The 25,159-nt window shown below is 41.7% G+C and overlaps 1 protein-coding gene across 7 annotated transcripts in view; it reads right to left on the bottom strand.

The window, feature by feature from the left end:
- Positions 1-25,159, bottom strand: part of LOC109034625 (elongation factor 1-delta) — a 156,745-nt gene that overhangs the window by 120,527 nt on the left and 11,059 nt on the right. For all 7 annotated transcript variants that reach the window (XR_011899305.1, XR_011899307.1, XR_011899306.1 and 4 more), the window contains exon 2: positions 18,693-18,792. Coding sequence is in view for 3 of the 7 variants with exons in the window: in XM_072297211.1 (XP_072153312.1) it covers positions 18,693-18,785 (93 nt within the window). In the remaining 4 variants the exon portion in view is untranslated. The remainder of the gene's footprint in view (positions 1-18,692; positions 18,793-25,159) is intronic.

Below are 25,159 nucleotides of genomic sequence, written 5' to 3'. Positions count from 1 at the left end.
CTCTTGAGAACCCTCTCGACCCCTGATGCGCAGAGACTCGCGCTCAGCGCTCCCTACTCCCGACTCGGCTCCGCTACAGAAACACGTCACGTCGTGTGCTAGGTCCACACACATTGAACCAGCTAAGTAGGCCGGTAATAAGCCCCAAATTGAGTCCATACATGAATATTTTCCAGGAGTAACATACATTAATGGATTCATTATGGCTTTGAATAACTATTTTAAGGAAAATTTGCACAAATTAATATCGATGGAATTAAAAAAAGTCGAAAAAACACAAGCAGTCGTCGATTTCTCCATAACCACCGTGTTAAAAGAAGCCGGTTGGTTCACACTTGGTATAAGTCAGAAATTGAATTCCTATATGAATATTATCCACGAGTAACATACATCAATGCATTCATTATGGCTTTGACTATCTAATTATGGCAAAATTTCAACAAATTAATATAGATTGAATTAAAAAATATCGAAAAAACACAAGCAGTCGTTGCTTAGTCGTTGCCGCCGTGATAAGAAATGCCAGTCGGTTCACACTTGGTTTTAGTCTTAATTTACGTTCCTTTTTTAATATTATTCAGGAGTATGATACATTAATGGATTCACTATGGCTTTGACTACCTGTTAAAAGCAAAATTTGCAAAAATTAACGCTGATTGAATTAAAAAATGTCGAAAAAACACAAGCAGTTCTTGATTTCTCCATGAGCCACCGTGATAATAAGTGCCGTTGGGTTCACACTTGGTTCACACTTTTCGGAGCACAAGCGGCTCAGGAAGGCCCGTTCATGGATTGACTTCATCGGCGCTCCAGTACATTGCGACTCTATTGTACTCTATGAATCGTGAATTACATTAGGTAAATTTGGTGCCTCCGTTTTTTTTAAATATTAAGTAATAAAGAGAGGGGATTTAGACAGTAGTGATACCGAAAAGGTACCTCGTAAAGCCGGAAGTGCTAAAAAAACCGGTGGTGCATATGATTCAAAATTAGGAGCATACAGGGTGATCTCGAAAACGGCGGAGAATTAAGCTTCGGGACAAAAACTTTCGTAGGGTAAATCGACCTCAAAGAATCGAATGAAAATATTTTCAGCCCCCCAAAATGGTTCCTTGAGGGGGTTTTGCGGGGAGCTCCCCCCGTTACTCACGATCTTCAAGTAGGGTATGTTTTGACGTTTGCGGTTTGATTCCCATGCTGCCATTTTGAAAGTATTTGGCATTTCAGAAATGCATTGCGGAGGAGGCATGTTTTGTCGAACCAAAAACCAACAGGACCCAGAGTTTCATTCCCATCCAACCGTAAACGTCCGTAATACCAAAATTCTGCATTTTCCAGATGCAAAAGGATTGATAAGCATAAAACTGCATTTATCCCGTTTAATCTAAGTTCATCCTAATTCAGTAACATTCATCCTTGCCGGACAAAGAATTTGATTTTAAATTAATTGAATTTTAAATAAATTAAATGTGTCGAGTTTTATAAATTGAGATTATGATAAAAAAAAATCTAATCACACATTGGCAGGTTATAGGTTATGATTCATTTTTTTTGTCTACCAGATCAAGACCCCCTTCACGCTCTTGACCTCTCACCATAAATTGTGCTGAACACTTATCAAGTGGATTGCCGATCTCTCCAATTAAAAAAAAAGAAAAAATAAAAATTTTTAATGAACAGGAAAAGATTACAGTAACGCCATTTCAGTTCACCTTAAATTTCAAGGTAGGCAACACGAGTTTCAACGTGGTTGGATGGCGGTATTGTCGTCGTGAAATGACAGTTTGCCTTCGATGATTAGTATAGGCAACACAAGCTCTCACGTGGTCGAAGAGTGGTATCATCGTCCGTGCAATAGACGTTCTCTGTCTGCTAATTTGTTTTTATGTCATGTCGGGACCGCGTTTGTCAGTAAAGTAGTTGCTCCTCCTGACTGTTATTCATTAAACTGTTTTTATTTTTTTTTTACTTCCCGTCCGAGCACATGAGCACTAAAAAAGAGAGATGAGGATGATGATTATGATGCTGATGATGACCATGAAGAAAAAGAAGAACAACGAATGGTGCAGAACAAGAAGAGTGAAAGAAAATAAGCTAGAATAAATTTGGAGAGAAGAAGAAGATAATGAAAGTGAGAGAAGCAAACAGAGAGAAGAAATGAAAAGTAAAAAGAAGAAAGCAGTGAGAGGGAGATTGGATTGAAAAAAAGAAGAACGTGGAAATAGTGGAATAGCTGTTTCATCGTGAAATTGCACGATTACTTGGAACGTTTTTAAAAAATAGCATTTCACCAAACTGGAGAAGATAAATTAACGTCATTTCATTTCGCCCTCAATTTCAGTGTAGGCAACAGGAGCTTCCGCGTGGTCGAATAGCGGTATCGTCGTGAAATGGCACGCTCACTCAGGCAAAATAAGCTCCCATGTGGTCGAATAGTGGCATCATCCCCGAAACAATATCGGCCTAATGCTCCCCGTAACTAAATTTTTGGTGAAGCATCTAGACCCGTGACTTCAGTCACGGGCTTTCCGCTAGTTGCAAAATAACGTTTTTCGAGATAAAATGCAGTCAAAATGGTTTCGCGACGTTATCTGATTGGGGAGGGGGAGGAATGGGGGTTGGGGGAAGGGATGCCAAAAGGGGTGAAATCTCTAATTTTATTAATTGCTAGCCGTTCTGGACGCGCTTCGCGCGTCCGTCACGGCCAGCCAAGGGGCTGATCCCCCTGGGCCCCCGATCACTCGCTACGCGAATGACATTCGGCTCGCTCCGCGAGCCATTTTTCTCAGTGATTGGACATTTGATCACTAAGATTTATACATTTTGGAGACTCTGGAGGCAATAATGATTTCGTCACAGAACCTTATTGCCTGAGCATGCCATCATTTGCACATGAATAGATGTGTGGAGATGAAGCAATGATGGGGATCGATCATTTCTTCAAAAAAGCATTTGACTGGGACGTCATCCCATCAGGTGGACAGTCCATGGATCTCCTTCCGCGATTTGACTTGCTGAAGTAGCAAAAGTTCATCTTTACCTCTTAAGAAGATTATCGGTGGCGTAGGGGTCTATAAACTGCTCAACGATAGTACAGTTCGAGTTCCGAATTGCAATGAGCCACTCGTGTTTTTCCCTAATACTTTCATCGCATATAAATTTCTCTAATGTCTTTGTTTTATTCTCTCTGATTGCATATTAGTAATCATATCCTAATTTCATTTCATTTCCTTTCCCTTTCCTTTCTCCCTTTCTATAGCATCTGTGTCCAATTACAATTAATATTTTAAAATAGCTTTCCCTTAGTGTACAATTGATGCTTGAAACGGAATCAATTGTTTTAATGAAATTTCTGGCTAAATCATGGGTTTTCCCAGGAAGGCAGCCTCTCGTTCCTCCCGGACTCCATTGTTGCCAGATAAGTTGCTTTTTTAGCACTTTTCCAATTCAAATCCGTGTAAAATATTCACATTTGTCGCACAATCTGGCAACCTCTCAAGTGAAATAGAAAAAGGTGGACTCGCTGAAAGTCTGAATCCTTCGAAGTTCATATTAATGATGATAGCTTTCCCCTAGTGTACAATTGATGCTTCAAACGGAATCAATTTCGCACCGCACCGCCGCGGAAAATGCCCTTGGAGACCGTAGCTTTGGCAACGCCGCGAAGCCGTCTTCTTACGCCCTAGGGCAAAGTCTGATACACGAAATTGTAGCATTTTGAATCTACTTTCATTTCGGCTGATACACTTACCTTCTAAAATTGATGGAAAAAGAGTTACAAGCAAAAAAACCTTAAAAAATTGAAATTTTGAACATTTTGGGATTTTTTTTGGCAACCTTGTAGTGGGCATATTATCAGAAAAATTTCGGACCGGGTGGAAAATGTCCGTAATTTTATCTACTTTAAGGCAAGTTCTTGCACAGTTACTCGAAAAATGAGCGTTTCCGCGATATTAGCCGAAAAACGAGAGATTTTTGGCCGTTTTTTTCGATTTTGGGGGGGTTCCCATAAAGTGCCGATGTCGCAAATTTTCTTTCTCGTTAAGGACCCTCTATGGATGGGAAATCAGGCGAGAAAAAACGTTCCGCTCTTAAAATCGCATAGCGGCCATTATTATCCTCAAATGACTGATCGCAATTCTTCGATTTTGGCACTGCCGCGCGCTTCACTTCGGCTATTCCCGTGGCCTTTTCGGCTGTTTCCGTCAAGTCGAGGGAAGTGCCTTGTTCCGCTCCTTTACAACAACCGCGCTCTTACGGGCTGACATTGTAATAATACGCCTGACGGTCAACGCACAGATGGTTGCATAACTATCAGGCGATCGAACTGAACGCGCAGCGCAAAATGCGAGAAATTACGGACCTTCCGCGAGATTTACGTACGTTTTAGGTGCTTACGGACCGACCTTAAAAAATGCGTACTTTTTCCGGACTTTACGGACTGGTAGACACCCTGACTTTTATTCTTTCAGTTTTTTCTGATGAACTCCAGCTGAACGTTTTCTAACCCAAAATCTGTTGTAGATTTCAGTTTTGTTGATTGCAATGCACTTTTTTAGTTTGCATCAGTGCCAGATAGCTTTTGGTATAAAAATGTAAGAATGGTATAAAATCCTGGATGGATTTAATCTGTCTGCATTCATATGTTTGGCTTGCATTTGTGCAGTTAAATCAATCTATTCTAAAAGACTTAGCTTCATTTTAATTTTAAATCCCTATCTGGGTGTATTGTTGGGAGATGGGAACGAAATCAGCCCATAGAATCAAAAAACTTGGCAGTTGCCCCTGTTTGCGGCATGATCCATGCACTCTTATTTTGGTTGTACAAAAACTTCATTTAATCATAGCGCAAGTCAAATATTTAGGAGTAATATATGCAGTTACAAGTTTGAAGCAATTGATTACTTTTATAAACAAAAACTTCAAAGTCTGAAGTATTATTGTCTTAAAAGATCAAAGAATGGACAGTGTCATCGTAATGACACACTGTCACAGTATTTACACAAGTAACGTCAAAGATGATTTTCTTGCCGCACAGTATACATTTCTGCTATAGTAGAAGCACCAGAATAAAGAGAAAACAAGGAATTTTCTCAAAAAATCGAAAATTGAGTTATTAACAGTTTGGCATGGATGCATTTCGAAGCAAAGTGATTAAAAAAAAAATGCATTTATACAGTCTGAGGAAGCATCTAATACGTCATTCTTAAAAAAAAATAATCAAATGCCCAGCACTTGTCATGAAAGTGGATGGCATTTAGAAAAAGGAACCAGCACGATTACAGTTTTGTAAAGCCTTTACGTCTTCATAATTATCTAAAATATCTCCCAGATTGGCAAATAGTTCTGGCTTCCCACCAAAAAAATTGATAATTTTGAAGGAAAATAATGCTGTACATTTTAATGCCATATATAAATCAAGTATTTTTAAAAGAAAGGGAGAAGTTGCACTCTTTAAAAACACTGTAATTGCACTAGGTTCTTTTTGCTCAATGCGACCCAAGAATATGGGCATTTGTTGGAGAGAGATACGAAAGCGGTGGCTACTCGTTACACACCACATCATTAATATCGTAGCGCATTATGATTTGATTTGTTTTGATCGCCGTTATCTCACGTTTGCAAGTGAATCTTGTTTTAAACCAAAAATGTATATGTTTTACACTTCTCAGTGAGCTTTTACACTTGAGAGCAATGGGTTCTTACTTAATTAATGAATAATTACTTACTAAGAGTAGATTGATTCTTATTTTTTTACGAAATAAACAAACTATCATGTCTCAAGCAAATCTATAACAGAGAGTCCTTTTCCACACTTTTTTCTTTTTTATTTATTTTTTCACAGGTTTAAAACAATAAATAAGCTTCTTTGCAAAAGAGAATTCAGGGTGATTATAAAAATCCGTAAGCCACTTGAGGGCAGGGGTTGCTTTGGAGGGTCTCACAAGGTGAAGGGTAGGGGAGAAGAAAATGCCCGATCATGTCCAGGCGTGTGGAAATGTGGAAAGCCCCGAAAATGTGGAAGGAGGGAACATTTTGAGGGGCCAAAAGTCGAAAATCAAAGGAAAACAGAAAAAAAAGTCATCTTTTTTAGCCTGGTAGGAAATTTTGAGGAAAACTGATGAAAATATGTGGAGAGCCGACTGGCAGGCGCCTGAAAATGTGGAAGGTTGGAAGATTCTGCACCCCTAGTGCGGGGTGTAGTACCTGTATATCGAAAGTAGGAATAGCTCACTTCATGGAGGGCTTGGGGCCCAAAAGGGTGGCCGGCCTTAACATACAAAATTTCACTGCCAATCTTGAGATTCCAATTCAAACCAAGCTGGCCAAGAATGTTCAATAATGAGCATTCTTCTACAAAAATGAGTAAAGGAGGGATAGCGATGAGGTCCGTTTTTGAGCCCACCCTGAAATTCCGTAACTTAACAATTTATTGCTCGTTAAAGGTCTATATTTTACGGAATGCAACATGATTCAGTCATTTGGTGTCTTGCTCAAAGTCTATTACTGACCTAAACATGGGTCAAAAAATGCGATAATCTCGGCATTCGATGCGCTGTTTCCTAACGATCCCATCGGAAAGGAACACAAAGTCCCTCAAATGTTTATTTGGGATGTAAGAGGGTCATTTCGGCCGATTGTCATCAATGGCAAACCTTGCACTCATAATTTTAAAAAAAAACTTTTTCGAATTTCCCAGTTTTACATAATTTTTAAAAGTGGCTTAAAAAGGGAGATTCACCTGAGTCATCATCTTGCAGCAGAATTATACTCCTTCCGCAAAAAAGGAACGTAGGTGGTCAAAACCTTCCTCAAAGAGCTATTTTGGATTCAAAGCCCCCCACCCCCACAAAAAAGCCGGCGTTGCCTAATTTTAATTCTGTTTGAGCATTTAAAATTTATGTGATGCAGAATTCTGAACGATCACTGTCGATAAGATGGAAAGGGGGGGGGGGGGGTTAATTCAATTTTGTGAAAACCCCCCCCCCCCCCCCCCCCGGTAAGAAACGGGCCGTCTGTAAGCGCAAGAACTGAAAACACACAATATGATCCACTTGCGTCTCTGAGTACTGAAATGTAAGTCTTATGTGTCTATTCTAAGCACATACATACAAAAATATAAAGCCGCTTGTAGAGCGCTCTCTGGCACTCAGCGACACCTAGCTGCCAAAGTCCCCCATCCTCCCAAAGCCCTTCAGAAGGCTGGCACAACCTTATTTCTTCTAAATCCGCCTGTCGCCACCCTTTTACTGGGCGTCCTCTTAGTCTCCTCCCAAGAGAAACAAAATCAAGCATCTTCTTTGGCAGCCTTTCGTCCGTCATTCTATTGACATGACCATACCAGACAAGATGTCTCGTCTTGGCGTCGAATACGAAGTCACTTTTGACTCCCATGCTCTGACGCCCTCTTTCATTGCGGATCCGATCTCTTCTAGAAATGTCTGAGACCTCCTCAAAAAATCCATCTCCGATGCTCCCAGCATCCCCTATGTCCGTTCCTTCAGCTGCCAAACTTCACATCAACTTCAAATACTTTTGACTACAACGTTGTAAATAATTATCCTCTTGTTCTCTTTAAAAATCTGTGGATCCCAGAAGATTCCATTTTAAATCGCTGTAGCCTTCCTTGCCAGGGTGTTTCTTTCCTTGGTCGCTTGATCCGTTCTTCCATCCTGGGTCAACCGCACCCCCAAGTACTTATAGTGTGCGCAGCCTTTGATCTGCTGTTCATCCTCCAATTCAATGTTTTGCTGATCACCTTCCAAAGTAAGTTTCTCGGATTTGTATATACTGACTTCCAAACCCCACTTCTTATACTCTTCCACCAACTTGCGCATCATGTAAATCGGCGTCATATTGATCTTGTGCAATCATCACTTGGTCATCAGCAAAGCACAGAGTGAACAGAGTTTCAATCTCACCCAAGGGAACACCCATCCTTCTACATTCTTTTTTCCATTGTTTTAGCATATACTCAAGATATATTTTAAAAAAGTTGGCGACAAACAACATTCCTGCTTAAAACCCTTCACTGCATAAAAACCCCCCGACAATTCGACATGACAATTAATTTTCGTTAAACTTCCTTTATAAAATCGCTTGACAGCTTCGTTCAGCCCCCCGTTAACATTAGATGTTTCCAAGGCTTCTAAGAGTTTCACCAAAGGCACACTAACATACGCCTTCGAGAGATCCACAAAAATTAAATGCAGCTCCTAAGCTACGGCCATTTTCTTCTCAATGACCTGGACAATGACAAAAAGGTGATCTATCGTAGACCTGCCAGTTCTAGAACCAACCTGCTCTTCTGCTTGGTGATCTTGCCATTCTTCCTCGATTTTTGCTTTTAGTACCTTCCTGTACACTTTGCTTATTGTCCCAGTCACTGAAAGCCCCCGGTAATTTGTTACAATCGTCTTTCCTCCCTTTATTTTTTGAAGATGGCCTTGATTCAGGACTCCTTCCACTCCCCTGGTACCTCGTTACTTCTGATGCATTGCTACATCAGTTTTCTGAGGCACTCGAAGAGCTTAGAACTACCGTTTTTGATCAACTCATTAGGGATTCCACCTGGACCCTGTGCTTTGCCATTTTTCAGCTCTTTGACCGCTTTAATTACGTCCACGATTTGGATTTCCAAGTTGTTGGAAGCTCCGCTGTCCGTGCTAGCATTATGACACTCTGGGCGCCTTTCCATCATAAGGTCTCTAAATTGATCCTCCAGCATTGAACATAGGCTGTCCAAAAAGTATCGAGACTGGTTCCATACCTCAAGAACCAAGGTAGCTAAAGGTTTGATCTTGGTTTTATTTGAAAGATCAACTCAATGTCCATCGATTGAGATCAAAATCAAAACTTTCGGTCAAATATTTCAAAAGTTACAACATTGTTTGTAGAGAAAATATCTGGACCCCCTACCGTTTATTATGACCATTTTCTCTTGCCGGGAACACTCTCTAAAGGACTACGTGCAAAACGGGTCATTTGGGGCTCGGGGTGGATACCTTTGAGACTTGCCCTATTCATTCATCTGACAATGTCCCATCTTTTCCCAAAGTTTCAAGCCCCCCAAAAATTTTGGGAAGACGCGGCGGGGGGTCAAAGTTAAAAACCGGCCAAATTTTCGCCAATTTATTACTCGAAAACCCAGAAGTTTTAAAAAACGCGGTTTGAACGAGCGTATTTAGCGTGACAAGAGCTATCAGAAAATGTATAACATCATAGGGTTTTGTCAACTTCAGCTCGAGTTATCGCCTCCGAAGCGCCGGAACGCTCAGAAAAGACCCCTTATTTTTTCACGTTTGGGCCGATTTAAAAAAAAGCCATTTTTTTTTTTTTTTATGAAAAACTGATATGTTGTTCCTGACTCTCTGTAGCCCCTCTAGCTCTTTATCGCATGCTGGGGAAATGTTTTGGTCGCGAGTTATAAGAGCGGAAAGGAGCGAAGGTCGGGAAAATCGGCTATTTTAAACTGCGCGCGCGGCGTTGATCGGAGGGAAAACGTCCCCTCCTACTCAGTTCGGCGAATCACACTCCTCTGCCGACCTCGCATTGTTGCCACACGTCTCCTGATCCGTCGCCGCGCGCAGTTTAAAATAGCCGATTTTCCCGACCTTCGCTCCTTTCCGCTCTTATAACTCGCGACCAAAACATTTCCCCAACAGGCGGTAAAGAGCTAGAGGGGCTACAGAGAGCCAGGAACAACATATCAGTTTTTCATGAAAATAAAAAAAATGTTCTTTTTTTTTTAAATCGGCCCAAACGTGACAAAATAAGGGGTCTTTTTTGAGCGTTCCGGCGCTTCGGAGGCGATAACTCGAGCTGAAGTTGACAAAGCCCTAGGATGTTATACATTTTCTGATAGCTCTTGTCACGCTAAATACGCTCGTTTAAACCGCGTTTTCTAAAACTTCTTGGTTTTCGAGTAATAAATTGGCGAAAATTTTGCCGATTCTTAACTTTGACCCCCGCCGCGTCTTCCCAAAATTTTGGGGGGCTTGAAACTTTGGGAAAAGATGGGGCATTGTCAGATGAATGAATAGGGCAAGTCTCAAAGGTATCCACCCCGAGCCCCAAATGGCCCATTTTGCGCGTAATCCTTTATGATCAGTGCACGGTTCTTTTGCAACTAATCATGGCAAATCCTAATTGATTTGGAAACACTGTCACGTCATCGTCGTCCGACTACGGGTATAAGGGTTCAAAGTGACCAGGGAACGAATGAACCGTTGGTCAGCCACCCCCAAAAAGCCCGGGTAATTTTCGGCAGTTGTTGACAGTTCCCATTGCGTGCGTTGTCTACGCTGCAGATAGTGAGTGATTTTGTTTCTGTGTTTGAAATTTTTGATACCACTGTTTTATCTCTTTCCATGAAGGTATCAAAAATTCCGAACACAGAAATGTTATGTGCTATTGTTAGACCAGCCGTAATCAGCTCGCCGTGCGAGCTGTCACGTCCAGCCGGAGAGTGCCCCGGGACCTCCGGTTCTCCGCTTTGCGATGAACTTGTGACTCGCTCCTCGAGCCACCTCTCATACCTGATGATTTTTAGGAGGATAATAATGATAATGAGAATATAATATAATCGCTACTTTAGCCACGGCTGCCATCTTGGATTTTGAAATCTGGCAAAAAATTCGAGTTTCCCGTCGAAATATACCCCCGTAGACCGAGTTTAACGAAAATCGATCAAACAGGAGCCGACTTGGCATTTTAAGCCTCGGCCGCCATGTTGGATTTTGAAATTTGGAAAATCTGACCTAAGATTCGAGTTTCCCGTTGAAGTTTACCTCCTGACACCGAATTTTACAAAAATCGATGGATCAGAAGCCGATACAGCACTTTAATCCACGGCCGCCAGCTTGCATATTTGAATATTGAAAATCTGCCGAAAATTCGAGTTCCCCGTCGAAAAATACACCCTGACACCAATTTTCACAAAAAGCCGTCGAAAAATACCTCCTTAAACCTGAAATTTCGTCTATAAGGCTGGGACGTCACGCGACAAGATTGAACTTGTTCGGCGCGGTGCGCGAAAACAACCGCGTATCCCCAATGCAATACTACAGGGTGGCCCAGACCTACCGTACCAGGCCTTTTTTTCGGTTAATTTGGGTCGTACGAAGTCCAGGATTGCGAGGATGAATAGGGAATCGACCCCAAGGAATCCGAATTTCAAGGTCCTAGAGCCCCCCTGGCGCCCCTTGGGGAGTGAAAGGGGGGTCCGTACTTCAAAAGTCAGGGTTAATGTCAAAATTTTGAACTTATTTCATCGGAATCAGAACGTACGGAAAATTTTAGTCTTAATGGCAACCAAGAAATCCAAAATCGGCCCATCCGTGTCCAAAATACCGACCCCTAAAGGTGGGGGACAGAGCCCCCTTTCAAAGAAATTCAAGTTCGTTAAATTGACGTAGAGACTCGGAAAAAATGTGTATTCCGAGGTGATCGACCCCTAGAAATCCAAATTTGAGGGTCCCGGTGTCCTCAGAGACTTTTCTGATGGGGCACAGGGGTAACCTCCACACCGGTTAAATATGAAAGTTCAGAGTCCCCCTGTGCCCCATCAGAAAAGTCTCTGAGGACAACGGGACCCTTAAATTTGGATTTCTTGAGGTCGATTACCTAGGAATACACATTTTTTCCGAGTCTCTACGTCAATTTAACGAACTTGAATTTTTTTGAAAGGGGGCTCTGTCCCCCACCTTTAGTGTACGGTATTTTGTTACCGGATGGGCCGATTTTGGATTTCTTGGTGTCGATTCGTTAAAAATTTCCGTACGTTCTGATTCCGATGAAACAATTTCAAAATTTGGACATAAACCCTGACTTTTGAAGTACGGACCCCCCTTATACCTCCGAAGGAGCGCCAGGGGGGCTCTGGGACCATGAAATTCGGATTCCTTGGGGTCGATTCCCCATTCATCCCCACGATGCTGGACTTCGTGCGACCCAAATTAACCGAAAAAAAGGCCTGGTACATACGGTAGGTCTGGGCCACCCTGTATAGGGAGAAGCAACTTTTCACTGTTGCAGGCGTCTTAAGCAGCGGATTGGAATCAGATTAATTTTGATCAACTCCTCACAGCTATAGCTAAGCGTGTACCATGTTTAAAGGAAATCGCTTCGGCCAATTTTTCTCTGGGGGGGGGGGGGGCAGAGTGAGTGGTGACAGCAGCTATAAATAGAGTAACTAGCCATGATTAGCTCGCTTTGCGAGCTGACACGCCTAGCCGGGAAGTGCCCCTAGACTCCCGGTTCTTCGCTTCGCGATGAACTTGCCATTCGCTCCGCGCGCCGCCCTCGCCCCGCAGTTGTTAACTGTAATGAGAAGACAATATCTTCATCCTCATCATCTTTTTCACCAAGAGTCACAGTAAACGATGGTCCAAGAGCCGAGCATTATAAAGCGCGGCCGCAATATTGGATTTTGAAATTTTGAAAATCTGACCACAAATTCGAGTTTTCGGTCGATAAGTACACTCTGCCACTAGTTTTCACAAAAATCCGTCGGAAAATACCCCCTAAAACCTGAAATTTCGCCTATAATGCTGTGACGTCACGCGACAGAACTGAACCCGTTCGGCGCGGTGCGTGTAACCGCGTGTCCGCGTATCCCCGATGCTTTACTATACGGAGAGACAACTTTTTGCTCTTGCGAGCTAAGCGTGTACTAAGTTTAAAGGAAATCGCTTCAGCCAATTTCTCTCAAGGAGGGGGGAGGGGGCGGCAGAGCGAGTGGTAACAGCTGCTTTTTATGTATACAGGGTGATCTAGAAGTCCCTTCCACTCCCTCTAGCTTTTTACCTAATCGAGGTAAAGATTTGAAACTTGGGGGATGTTCCTAGGTCAGAGGGAGCTACTTTTTTGCCCCCCTAAAATTTTCAGGGGGCCTTCCTTGGGGGGGGGGGGGCAACGGACCCCAACTTTTTATTTTCAAATGGGAAGACCCCTTTTGTGATGGCTCGTTTGAAAGAGCATAAAAAAAGAGAACTTTTGGCGCAAACCCGAAGTCAATATCTTACACCGTTTCAAAATGGCGGCCGGTTAAAGTTCAAAATGGCCGAAAATTCACACCGGTTATTTGTCGATAGATTTGCGCGAAAATCGGTGTTCAGTGGTGTTTTGACACGAGAAAAAGTTCAAAATGGCCGAAAATTGCCACCTCGGATTTTTGCTGATTCATTTGCCTGAAACTTGGAATTTGAGGGTATTTTGGCGTAAGATTAACACATTTAAACATAAGATTCCTTAAAAAAACCAACTTTTGGTCATTTTGAACTTTAACTGGCAGCCATTTGGGAAGTTCCGGTTTTTTTGAAAATCTAAGGTCAAATTCGTTTTTCTAAGGTCAAAATATCTCTAAACACCGATTTTCGCGCAAATCCATCGACAAATAATCGGTATGAATTTTCGACCATTTTAAAGTTTAACCAGCCGCCATTTTGAAACGGTTTGAGATATCGACTTCGGGTTTGCGCGAAAAGTTCTCTTTTTTATGCTCTTTCAAACGAGCTATCACAAAAGGGGTCTTCCCATTTGAGAATTAAAAGTTGGGGTCCGTTGCCTCCCCAAGGGGGGCCCCCTGAAAATTTTAGGGGGGCAAAAAAGTAGATCCCTTTGACCTAGGAACATCCCCAAGTTTCAAATCTTTACCTCAATTAGGTAAAAAGTTAGAGGGGGTGGAAGGGACTTTGGGATCACCCTGGAGACTGATGTATGTGCAGGGTGTCCCAAAAGTCCCTTCCACCCCATTTAAAATTTAACTTGATTTTCCTAGATTTTTTCCAATGATATGTGGCACCACCGCGCCGTAACTCAATGGGAGGTTTTATTGTTAGATATAATACAGGGTGTCCCTAAAACCCCTTCCACCCTCTCTAAAATTTTACGTAATTAATATTTTGAAACGAAACTTTGGGGATGTTCATCGCTTAAGGTTAGTTACTTTTGGGGCCCCCCAAAATTATCGCCCCCCCTACCGTGGGGTGGGGCTGCGGACCCCAACATTTTTTTTTAAATGGCAACCCTCTTTTTGCGACACAACATTCGGAAGAGGATAAAAAAAGACAAATTTTGGCGCAAACCGCAAGTCAAAATCTTACTTTTTGACGTAATGGCGGCCCATCAAAGTTCAAATTAACGAAAAGGACACCGCACACCTCTTATGGGAAGCTGCACCATGACCGAATGCTAAATTATTTGTGTCATTAGATTCTCCTCAAGATGCTGATCAAAAGTTATCATTGCGCCAACTTCTTACGATGCACTGTTTTCGCAAAAAAACCGCCGAGAAAATTCAATTATTCGGCGACAATGAATAAAAACGAACGAAGCATTTGAGAACAGGCCCGATGTAAATAAGGAAAAAACGTAGCGCGTGTCCTTCTGCTTATCTGTACCTGCCGACTCTGGGGCTATCTCCCTCCCGCTCTCGTCCGGTTGACCTTCCGACTTTCCTGTTCTTGTGCTTCTCAAGAATCTGATTTGCATGGTCGAGCAAAACGGCGTGCGGAATCCGAGATAAGACTGCCGCTGGGTGCGAGAGTTCCCATGATTTCTTTGTTGACACACACTGCTTATTAGTTCTGTTGACACACGCTACTTACTAGTTCTGTTATGAAAACATCTTGCATCTAACTTTTCACTAAATGCGCCGTAATATATGGGCAAAAAGTCAATTTGACCCCTAAAAAATCTTCAATGGCGCCTAAAAATCGGGCTTGATGCGCCAATTGGCTCCTAAAATTCAAAGGTGAGTTTCGAACACTGCACGCGAGTACTGAGATGAGGAATCTTTCTGACTTTTTATCGCCGAATAATTGAATCTTCTAGGCGGTTTTTTGGCGAAAACGGTGCATCGTAGAAAGTTGGCAAAATTATAACTTTATCAGCATCTTGAGGAGAATCGAAAGACATAAATAAATTAGCATTCAGTCATGGTGCAGCTTCCCATAAGAGGTATGCGGGGTCCTTTAAATGGTAGTTAGAGGCCCAATAAGTCTGGTTTCCTAAAGAATTTTAGCAAAATTGGCTCATGCGTTTTGTATTAGCGGTCATTTATATGTTTCACAGGCAGGAGGTGAGGGTTTGCATTGCGTGAAAATATTTCTCAACCCCCAATTAATTTTTCCCCAATATTAAATCTGCTCAGGTGAGAATATAAAAAAAAGGGAATGGATAGGTCTGAATTTAGTATAAATCATAACTGGGATCCAGGGTGAAGTTTAATCAGCCAAGGGGAACTGATTCTTGAAACATATCTGTGGCAAGAGGGGAAGGGTAAATGATATCATTCCCCAATGTGACGCTACCCTTCGGAAAATACACCTATGCCACGGAAAATGCGCGGACTACAAAAAGAACCGTCCCCTCCTTGCCGGCAACCCCACGGAAAGACCCTGCGGCTTGCGGCAGGGTTTTTTAACTTTGACCCCCCGCCGCGTTACCCAAAATTTTTGGAGGGCTTGAAACTTTGGGAAAAGATGGGACATTGTTTGGTAAATGAATAGGGCAAGTCTCAAAGGTATCTGCCCCGAGCCCCAAAAGGCTCGTTTTGCACGTGCTCGTTTAAGAGGGGGTGGAAGGAACTCTTGGGATACCCTGTATGTAATCACTAGCGATTCGGCCATAACATAAAAAAAATCAAGGTTTAAGGACTTAGCTGAATGAGCTTGACAAGGAACAGGCCCCGAATACTGAAATGAGTATTCAGTATTCAGGGCTCTGCGATTTTCCCCAATTTTTTGGGGATTTTGAATTCAAAAAAGCTCTTAGAGGAAGGTTTTGACCACTCACGTTCATTTTCGGCCACATGAGTGTAATTCTTTTGTAAGATGAGTCTCCATCTTTAAGCAATTTTTAAAAATTATGAAGAACTGGGAAAGTCGACAAAGTTTTTTTTAAAATTTTAAGCGCAAGAATTGACATGGATGAAAATCTGCCAAAATGACCCTCTTACATCCCGAATAAACATACTTGAGGGACTTCCTGCTCCTCTCTGATGGAATCATTATGAAGCAGCATGTCGAATGCTGAAATACCGGCATATTTCGCCAAAATTGACCCTCAGATCCATGTTTGGGTCAGTGTTAGACCCGAAAAGAGACAGAAAATGACCAAATCATGGTGCATTCCATACAATGTAGACCTTCGATGAGCAAAAAATTGAAAAGTTGAGGAGTTTTAGGGTGGGTCCAATAACAGTCCTTACGAATAAAGCTTCTTTCGGTAGAAACAAAGTAAAAAACGTGCTTTACAAACTTTGGGTCATAACAAATGTAACAATAAATCGTTCTGGATAAGTTTAACGCACAGGTTGGCTGCCCTTTGGGGTCCCAACTTTATACTCAGAGGCATCGGTGAAGGCCTGATGGATTTTCGTAGTTTCACACCTGCCAGTGTGTCTAGGATAATTTCTGTAGAAACTATAATCTGCTTTCACATTATAATCATCTTCTACATTAATTTTCCTGAACTCTAAGATTTAGAGTGAGCTGATTAATAAAATGTTTACAGTTTTTCTCTGAACCTCATTTCTGGCACATGAGACTTTAAGGATAACTGATTTAATTCAGGGGTTCTCATTGAAATTTTATGCAAGGTCATTTCAGCGGCACTACTTCCTCTTTATTATCTAACTTTCTCGGCCTGAAGGGAAAGCTCTCGCTTACTTGGTTTCTAAAAATGTAGTGGATGTAGTATGTGTTAACGTAAAGGAAGAAGTGCACAGCATCAACATTTTTGATGATTTACACATACACATGTAATAAATGCCATTTCTGCCGCATTGTGGAAATAATCTTCCTATTTGAAACGTTTGCCAACCACTTTTAACAAAGCATTCGAACACTTTCTACTTTAAGAAGTTAAGTTTAAAAATATGACATAGTGCTGACATCGTTCTCACTTTACAGGGTGGCCCAGACCTACCATACCAGGCCTTTTTTTTGTGGTTAATTTGGGTCGCACGAAGTCCAGCATCGTGGGGATGAATGGGGAATCGACCCCAAGGAATCCGAATTTCATGGTCCCAGAGCCCCCCTGGCGCTCCTTGGGAGGTAAAAGGGGGGTCCGTACTTCAAAAGTCAGGGTTTATGTCCAAATTTTGAAATTGTTTCATCGGAATCAGAACGTACGGAAATTTTTAACGAATCGACACCAAGAAATCCAAAATCATACCGTACCCTAAAGGTGGGGGACAGGGCCCCCTTTCAAAAAAAATCAAATTCGTTAAATTGACGTGGAGACTCGGAAAAAATGTGTATTCATGGGTAATCGACCCCAAGGAATCCAAAGTTGAGGGTCCCATTGTCCTCAGACACTTTTCTGATGGGGCACAGGGGGTCTCTGAACTTTTAAATTTAACCGGTGTGGAGGTTACCTGTCCCCCACCTTTAGGAGTTGGTATATTGGACCCGGATGGGCCGATTTTGGATTTCTTGGGGTCGATTCAAGTTGAAAATTTCCGTACATTCTGATTCTGATGAAATAAGTTCAAAATTTTGACATAAACCCTGACTTTAGAAGTACGGACCCCCCTTTTAGCCCCCGAGGGGAGCCAGGGGGGCTCTAGGACTATGAAATACAGATTCCTTAGGGTCGATTCCCTATTCATCCCCGCGATCCTGGACTTCGTGCGACCCAAACTAACAAAAAAAAGGCCTGGTACGGTAGGTCTGGGCCACCCTGTATAGATAGGTATTTGTTTCAAAAGGAAACGCTGACGTGACACTGAATATCTAAGATACTCCATGACCACCAAAAACGCAAAATAGGGTAAAAGTTCCGTCAAGCATATGTGATCTTGCCACAAAATTACTGTGTTCCTAAAAAAATATAACAAACATGAAGAGAAAAGAAAATAACGCATTAGCAATCTCTCAAAAGTTACAAAGGTAAAAGTGGAAAAGAACAGAGGCTCATGCTCTGTTTCCCCTTCAACCTCAAAATGTCTGATATTATTTGAGGTTAAGATTTTTTAACTACAGTTACACCCCAAAATCACAACAAACAAATGGACATTAAATTCTGCTCAGAGTCAAGAGACCCCTTCAGTTTGTCTCTAACGCAATCAGCTCACTTGAAGGAAGTTCAGTTGACCAAGTCATTAATATAAGGAAACATTATTGGACTTGTTCCCTACAAAAGATGCGTGACGCGTACACATAAAGATGCATGCACTCGAGTGACGTGGTTGAACTGACATGCGACTTATTGCATCGATTAGGTGAAAATTCCCGGCAGATTTAGAATTTTAAGCCAAAAATAGGGTGACAGCCCTTGTACATAGACTTAGAGAATCATTCTAAACTTAATAATCAGCATAATTCAGAGAATTGAAAGCAGAAGTGTTAGGAAAAAAAATCTTGCATTCACTACAAAAATCGATAGATATATCAAATGAAAAATTTTTTTCTTAACACTATTCTCCTTTCATTTATCTGAATTTTGCTAAGGTTTGAGTTTAGAATGATTTCTTAGGCTAATACGCAGAGGCTATCATCGTTTGTTTAGCTAAAAATTCAAAATCTGCCAAGATTTTTTACCTAACCAATGCGACATATCGCATGCCAGTTCGACCAGGTCACTTGAGCTTGACGAATCACCTTGAGCAAAATTTAAGTTGGTTAAAAGGTTGATACGACAAGGTGATTGTCATAAAAAGAGCTAGGCTTTAAAAATAGGATTACCTTGTTTAGCTTCTCATAGTAGGCACGTTCAGCTTCATCATACTTTGACTTATCTAGCCACACTGAATCTTTTGCCAAATCTTCAGCAGTCATTTTAGATCTAGAAAAAGCAAAGAGGAGAAAAGTAAATTATTAAGTATATATTAGAAAAGTTGAAGTTTGTCAATTATTAAAGGGCCTTTGATCGCTTTTACATGTCCCCTTTTGAAACTCAGGGGGCGTTTCCTAGTAATGCTGGGGAGTCTATTTTGGCTGATCTTGTGAGGTGTTCCAAAAATCCCCCTCCTCACCCCCTAAACTTCTGAAAAGTAATCAATACAGAAATGTAGCTCCAGACACGTTCTTATAGTAAGAAAACCTATCTTATGTGGTAGATGGAAAATTTTAAGCTCTCAATATTTCCTTTTCAAATGAGGAGTTCCTCACCAGAGAGAGAAAGGGTACAAAAAGAGAGACAAAATTGGCGGTCAATAACTTCATGGCTTGAAATCCCAAGCTGATTTTCATCAATATACTCTAGGTGGCGGTAGCCACCCCGGCCCAATCCTAAAAAACTTCCACTAAAAATTTGACGACCAAAAAAAAAAAAAACAAAAGACGGGTGGTTGCTGCCTGACTAGTTATACACGAAACAACTCGATCGGGCTTTTCGGCACGGTATGCGGTCCATTTCGCTCTCCTGCTAATTGAGTCGTAGAGTAAAGCCCAAAAACCCTATAACATTTGGGTAGAATATGCTCAGCTCTACTCGTAATGCCCTAGTTTCTTAAATTTAGTTAAATATTAATAAAGTTATTAAGCTTTAACGACTAATTTTGGACCCCAAAACATGCCAATGATGGAATTGTTGAGCAGATATGGGGCCCACGAAACGCTCGGTCGCGGGAGGGACCATCGTCTTTAGTTCACAGACCTTACAGCTATACTGTAGAAAAAAACCTCATACAAGCATAGATATTTTGAATCAGCGTTACATAAACTAAAAATGATTTTTTGGAATTTGGTATTGTTGAGGTGTAATCGAGAACAATTAATGATTAAGTCGTTTATTGCTGTTCTGAAAGTCGGATCTGTTGCCATGGCAGTGGAGGTAAGGGTAGCATAAAACCCATCACACTGGGGATGATTGGCATCTGTAGACTCCAAGGATCACACCATTGAAAAGTTTGCGGACTTATATTTGCTTAGAAAAGAGAATTAATCGAAAGAAGTCGGGTCCGTCAATTCTTTACAAAAAATTTGAATTTGAAAACAACTCGTAGAACCCGCGCGGTGGATGGTGAGTGCCGACTCCAGAAGCCAAATTTTAGGTTATGTCACTGTTATTATGGCTTAAAATATTTAAATAATGGAATCATTTAGTCCTGACGTCATAGCTAGCATTGATTCTTTAGACTACGGTCTCGGGTTCCAAACAATTGGCTGTCCTTGCTGCACTAATGGCGTTTCCCCGTAAGAAACAACATTCAAATTTCAGAACGAATTTTCGACCTTTTAAACGCCAGGAACCACTAAGGTCACTCCTGAAATCGACTCTAAACCGTCAAAATAGGGGGATCCGACCTTTTAAACGCCTCAAATCGATAAATTTCACCTGAGTAGTCGCAGTTGAAAACAGGTCTAAAATCATCAGTCTGTCTCTCTCTACGGCCGTTTAGCTGTTTACAGCCAAGATTGAGGTTAGAATCATCTTGAATTTTTACATTTTTCTCGTTGAAACCCATGATATTCCCTCTTAACAAGTAAAATTTATCAAGACAAGTTAGTTTCCAGTATCATCAAACTATTTCTGTGCGCTCATGGATCGACAGAGTCTTAATTAGTGATGAGTATGGCTTCGTGGTGAAGCGTTACCATATTACATACAGCATTTTTTCAATCAACGCTCAGTCTAGCCTTAATGTGGTGGTTGTGGTCAATTTTTTCCTCTCTACTGCACGACCTTACGCTCATAAACGGAGACAGTAAAAGAAAAGTGATGACTTGAGTTTTTCCTCCTCTGAATCTCATGGTTTTGTATCTCTGTCTCCGAAGTCATCGGGGGTCGTCTTGCTCCCCAGCTATGCAGAATTCTTCAGATCGCTCGCTCAGTCTGCCTCCTATGTGAAGTCTGATCATGTTTTAGTTATGACCAGTAAGATCCTCTTTGCTTCAGCATACTTAAAAGTGTATTTTGCAGTTGGAAAGTGTTTTTCTCGCAGCGTCCGAACTACACTTTTCTCATTTGACGGCTAACAGGAGCTCATGATGTGAGCGACTGCACAGCATAATAGATCAGATCATCCAGGACATCATCATGCTTTTCTAGAACTCTTGTTGTTTATAAGATTAATGGGCTCCATTAATTAATGTGTAACATTGTTGTGGAAAAGCGCGTTGATAGTCCGTCGGAGCATCGGAGGAGGATTCTCTTTCACTTCAAGCCTGTTCCTTTATCAAGTTATTCATTTGCAGAATATACAGCAAACGCCATCTCCTACGGTAAGTACATACATAAACCAGCTAATAAGTTTTAAAAGTCAACTTCCCCCATGACTTGATAAATTTATCCACTTATGACTGAGAGGTTTTGAATCAGATTCAGTCTCCTTTGGAGAGGGAAGTAAATGGGAAAAAGGTTTTGGTAAAAAATACCGAAGATAATGAGAGAAGAGAAATGCATGAAATTTGAAGCTTTGAGCACCAGAAATGACAACGTGTGACCCAGTATTCCAGACCCAATGTTGTATAGTGTTGTTGCGTTTAGAACTTACGCTTTGTTTAAGCCTTTAAATTTTCTCTATGAATTTAAACCATGAAACTAATAGGAGGAAACTTAAATTGAGATTTGCATTGGAACAATCTGGCACGCATGCTGCCCAAGATCTAATCATCTTGCCACATGTTCCGTATTGACTTAAATATACTTACCGTAGGAGAAGACGTTTGCTGTATATTCTGCGAATGAATACCTAACTTGGTAGAGGAACTGTCTCGAGGAGGACATAGGATCTTGCAGATGGAGTGCCAGGCTTGAAGTGAAAGAGAATCCTCTTCCGATGCTCTGACGGACTATCAACGCGCTTTTCCACAACAATGTTACACATTAATTAATGGAGCCCATTAATCTTATAAACAACAAGAGTTCTAGAAAGGCATGATGATGTCCTGGATGATCTGATCTATTATGCTGTGCAGTCCCTCACATCATGAGCTCCTGTTAGCCGTCAAATGAGAAAAGTGTAGTTCGGACGCTGCGAGAAAAACACTGTATTTTCCAACTGCAAAATACACTTTTAAGTATGCTGAAGCAAAGAGGATCTTACTGGTCATAACTAAAGCATGATCAGACTTCACATAGGAGGCAGACTGAGCGAGCGATCTGAAGAAATCTTCATAGCTGGGGAGCAAGACGACCCCTGATGACTTCGGAGACAGAGATACAAAACCATGAGATTCAGAGGAGGAAAAACTCAAGTCATCACTTTTCTATTACTGTCTCCGTTTATGAGCGTAAGGTCGTGCAGTAGAGAGGAAAAAATTGACCACAACCACCACATTAAGGCTAGACTGAGCGTTGATTGAAAAAATGCTGTATGTAATATGGTAACGCTTCACCACGAAGCCATACTCATCACTAATTAAGACTCTGTCGATCCATGAGCGCATAGAAATAGTTTGATGATACTGGAAACTAGCTTGTCTTGATAAGTTTTACTTGTTAAGAGGGAATATCATGAGTTTCAACGAGAAAAATGTAAAAATTCAAGATGATTCTAACCTCAATCTTGTCTGTAAACAGCTAAACGGCCGTAGAGAGAGACAGACTGATGATTTTAGACCTGTTTTCAACTGCGACTACTCAGGTGAAATTTGTCGATTTGAGGCATTTAAAAGGTCGGACCCCCCTACAGGGTGTTTCAGACCACCCGAACCAGGCCTTTCTCTCGGTTGGTATAGGTCGTACGAAGTCAGAGACTGGAGGGTTGAGTAGCGGATTGACCGCAAGGAATCCGAATTTCGTGGTCCCGAAACCCCCCCACCCCCCCTTGGGAGGTAAAGGGGGGGTCACGATGCTAAAAGTCACGGTTCCCGACCGAATTGCGGATCGATCGCATCAGACTTGAAAAGCCCGGAAAATTTCACGTGAAATTGACCCCTAAAAATTCAAATTGGACCATCCAAGCCCAAAAAAAAATGACCCCCGAAGAAAGGGACAGTACCCCCCCTCCATAATTTCTCTTTCGTCTCGGTTTTGACGTAGATTCTCCAGAAAATGACAGTTTCCCAGGTAATCGACCTCATGAAATCCAAATTTCATGGTCCCGAAGCTCCTCTAGCTCCCGTTGGAGGGTAAACGGGGGGCCCAATTTTAAAAATCGGGGCTCCTTTCCGAATCGCAAAATGATTGCATCCAAATTGAGGAGCAGAACACATTTACATCTTAAGTGACTCCTAAGAGTTCTAATTGACCCCCCTGAACGGCAGAAAGTAACTCCCTGCGGAGGGGGGCTTCGCCCCTGCCAAAAATTTCTCAAGATTCCTCTTCGGTCTTAAAATTGACGTCGATTCTCCAGAAAAAGACGGTCTCCCATGTAATCGACCCCGAGGAGCTCAGGGAACATGAAATATAGAGTCCTCGGGGTCGATTACATAGGAAACCGTCTTTTTCTGGAGAATCGACGTCAATTTTGCGACCAAAGAGGAATCCTGAGAAATTTTTGGCGGGCGAAGCTCCCCTCCTCAGGGAGTTACTTTCTGCCGTTCAGGGGGTCTATTAGAACTCTTAGGAGTCCTTTAAGATGTAAATGTGTTCTGCTCCTCAATTTGGATGCAATCATTTTGCGATTCGGAAAGGAGCTCCGATTTTTAAAATTGGGTCCCCCCGTTTACCCCTCAAGAGGAGTTAGAAGAGCTTCGGGACCATGAAATTCGGATTTCTCGAGGTCGATTACCTGGGAAACCGTCTTTTTCTGGAGAATCTAAGTCAATTTTGAGACCAAAGAGAAATTAAGGAGGAGGGTACTGTCCCCCTCTTAAGGGGATCATTTTTGGGCCTCAGGTGGGTCTTTGGATTTTTAGGGGTTAATTTCTTGACAACTCAAGGCAAATCGTATGCTCAAGTTTTGGCTGGTAATAAAGCAGAAAGCAAGAATAAGACAGTTTCAAATACTCAATCCGTTATCAGTGTACAAGTTCCTAATATTTCCGATAAGCGTATCAAGACATTAGAGGAGCTAGTTATTAAGCAATCTGAGCAGATTGAAAGGATGATGAAGGTTATTGAGGCCTTTCTTCCAGCGTTATTACGCGGAGCCAGCCTCTCTATACCTTGATCATTCTTTCAATTCTCGCTCGTTTTCACACCTTCGGGTTTCTTCTTTTTTCATGTCTTAATGTATTGTTTGTTCGCTGTTCGAGGTTGTAAACTCCTCATTTGATTTTTATCTGTTTACTTATGCTAGGTCCTTTTTTCTCCGTAATTGGTTTTTTGTGCCTGTAAATATTAATCTTTAGATAGTTATCCTTAGTTTATAAAGATAGTATACTATCAGTTTATACTTATTCATATCCTAGGTTGTAATCGACATGCTTAAAAGTATGTGACCTAGAATTATTGGAAAGTAGGCTAGGAGATTAATTCTCTCGCATTAACTTAGATTTAATCATTGATTAGATTAGAAATGCGTAATCCGTAGTTTAGAGTAGTGACTATATGATTGCAATCGGTAAAGTCCTATGTTCATTTGTATGCTTATTCAAATAAATGAATTTAAAACACAAAAAAAAAGGGGTTAATTTCACATGAAATTTTCCGTCCTTTTCAATTCTGATGCGATCTATCCGCAATTCGGTCGGAAACCGTGACTTTTAGCATCGTGACCCCCCCCTTTACCTCCCAAGGGGAGGTGGGGGGCTTTCGGGACCATTAAATTCGGATTCCTTGGGGTCAATTCTCTATTCAACCCCGCGGCCTCCAACTTCGTACGGCCTAAGCCAACCGAGAAAAAGGCCTGGTACGGGTGGTCTGGAACACCCTGTATTTTGACGCTTTAGAGTCGATTTCAGGAGTGACCTTAGTGGTTCCCGGCGTTTAAAAGGTCGAAAATTCGTTCTGAAATTTGAAAGTTGTTTCTTACGGGGAAACGCCATTAGTGCAACAAGGACAGCCAATTGTTTGGAACCCGAGACCGTAGTCGAAAGAATCAATGCTGGTTGTGAGGTAAGACTAAATGAGTCCATTCTGCTCGTTGTTCTGCTCAAATCCGATCCAAAATTTCCGAACAAAACAATAACCTAGCCTCTATCCATAGAGAAAATACAGAAGGTGGTGGCATGCAGAGAAATGTACTTTTCTACGTCACAGCTAAAAATGAAGCCGCCCTTCTGATTATTGATCAATAGCATCGCGGGAAAACAAAGACCTCTTTGAAATTTAAATAGGAGCGGGAAAGGTTGTGAGGATCCCTCTTATATTTGCTCTAAAA

The sequence above is a fragment of the Bemisia tabaci genome, chromosome 2 (genome assembly GCF_918797505.1).
Source record: "Bemisia tabaci chromosome 2, PGI_BMITA_v3".
NCBI lineage: Eukaryota > Metazoa > Arthropoda > Insecta > Hemiptera > Aleyrodidae > Bemisia > Bemisia tabaci.
This window is presented reverse-complemented; position numbering and strand designations above follow the sequence as displayed.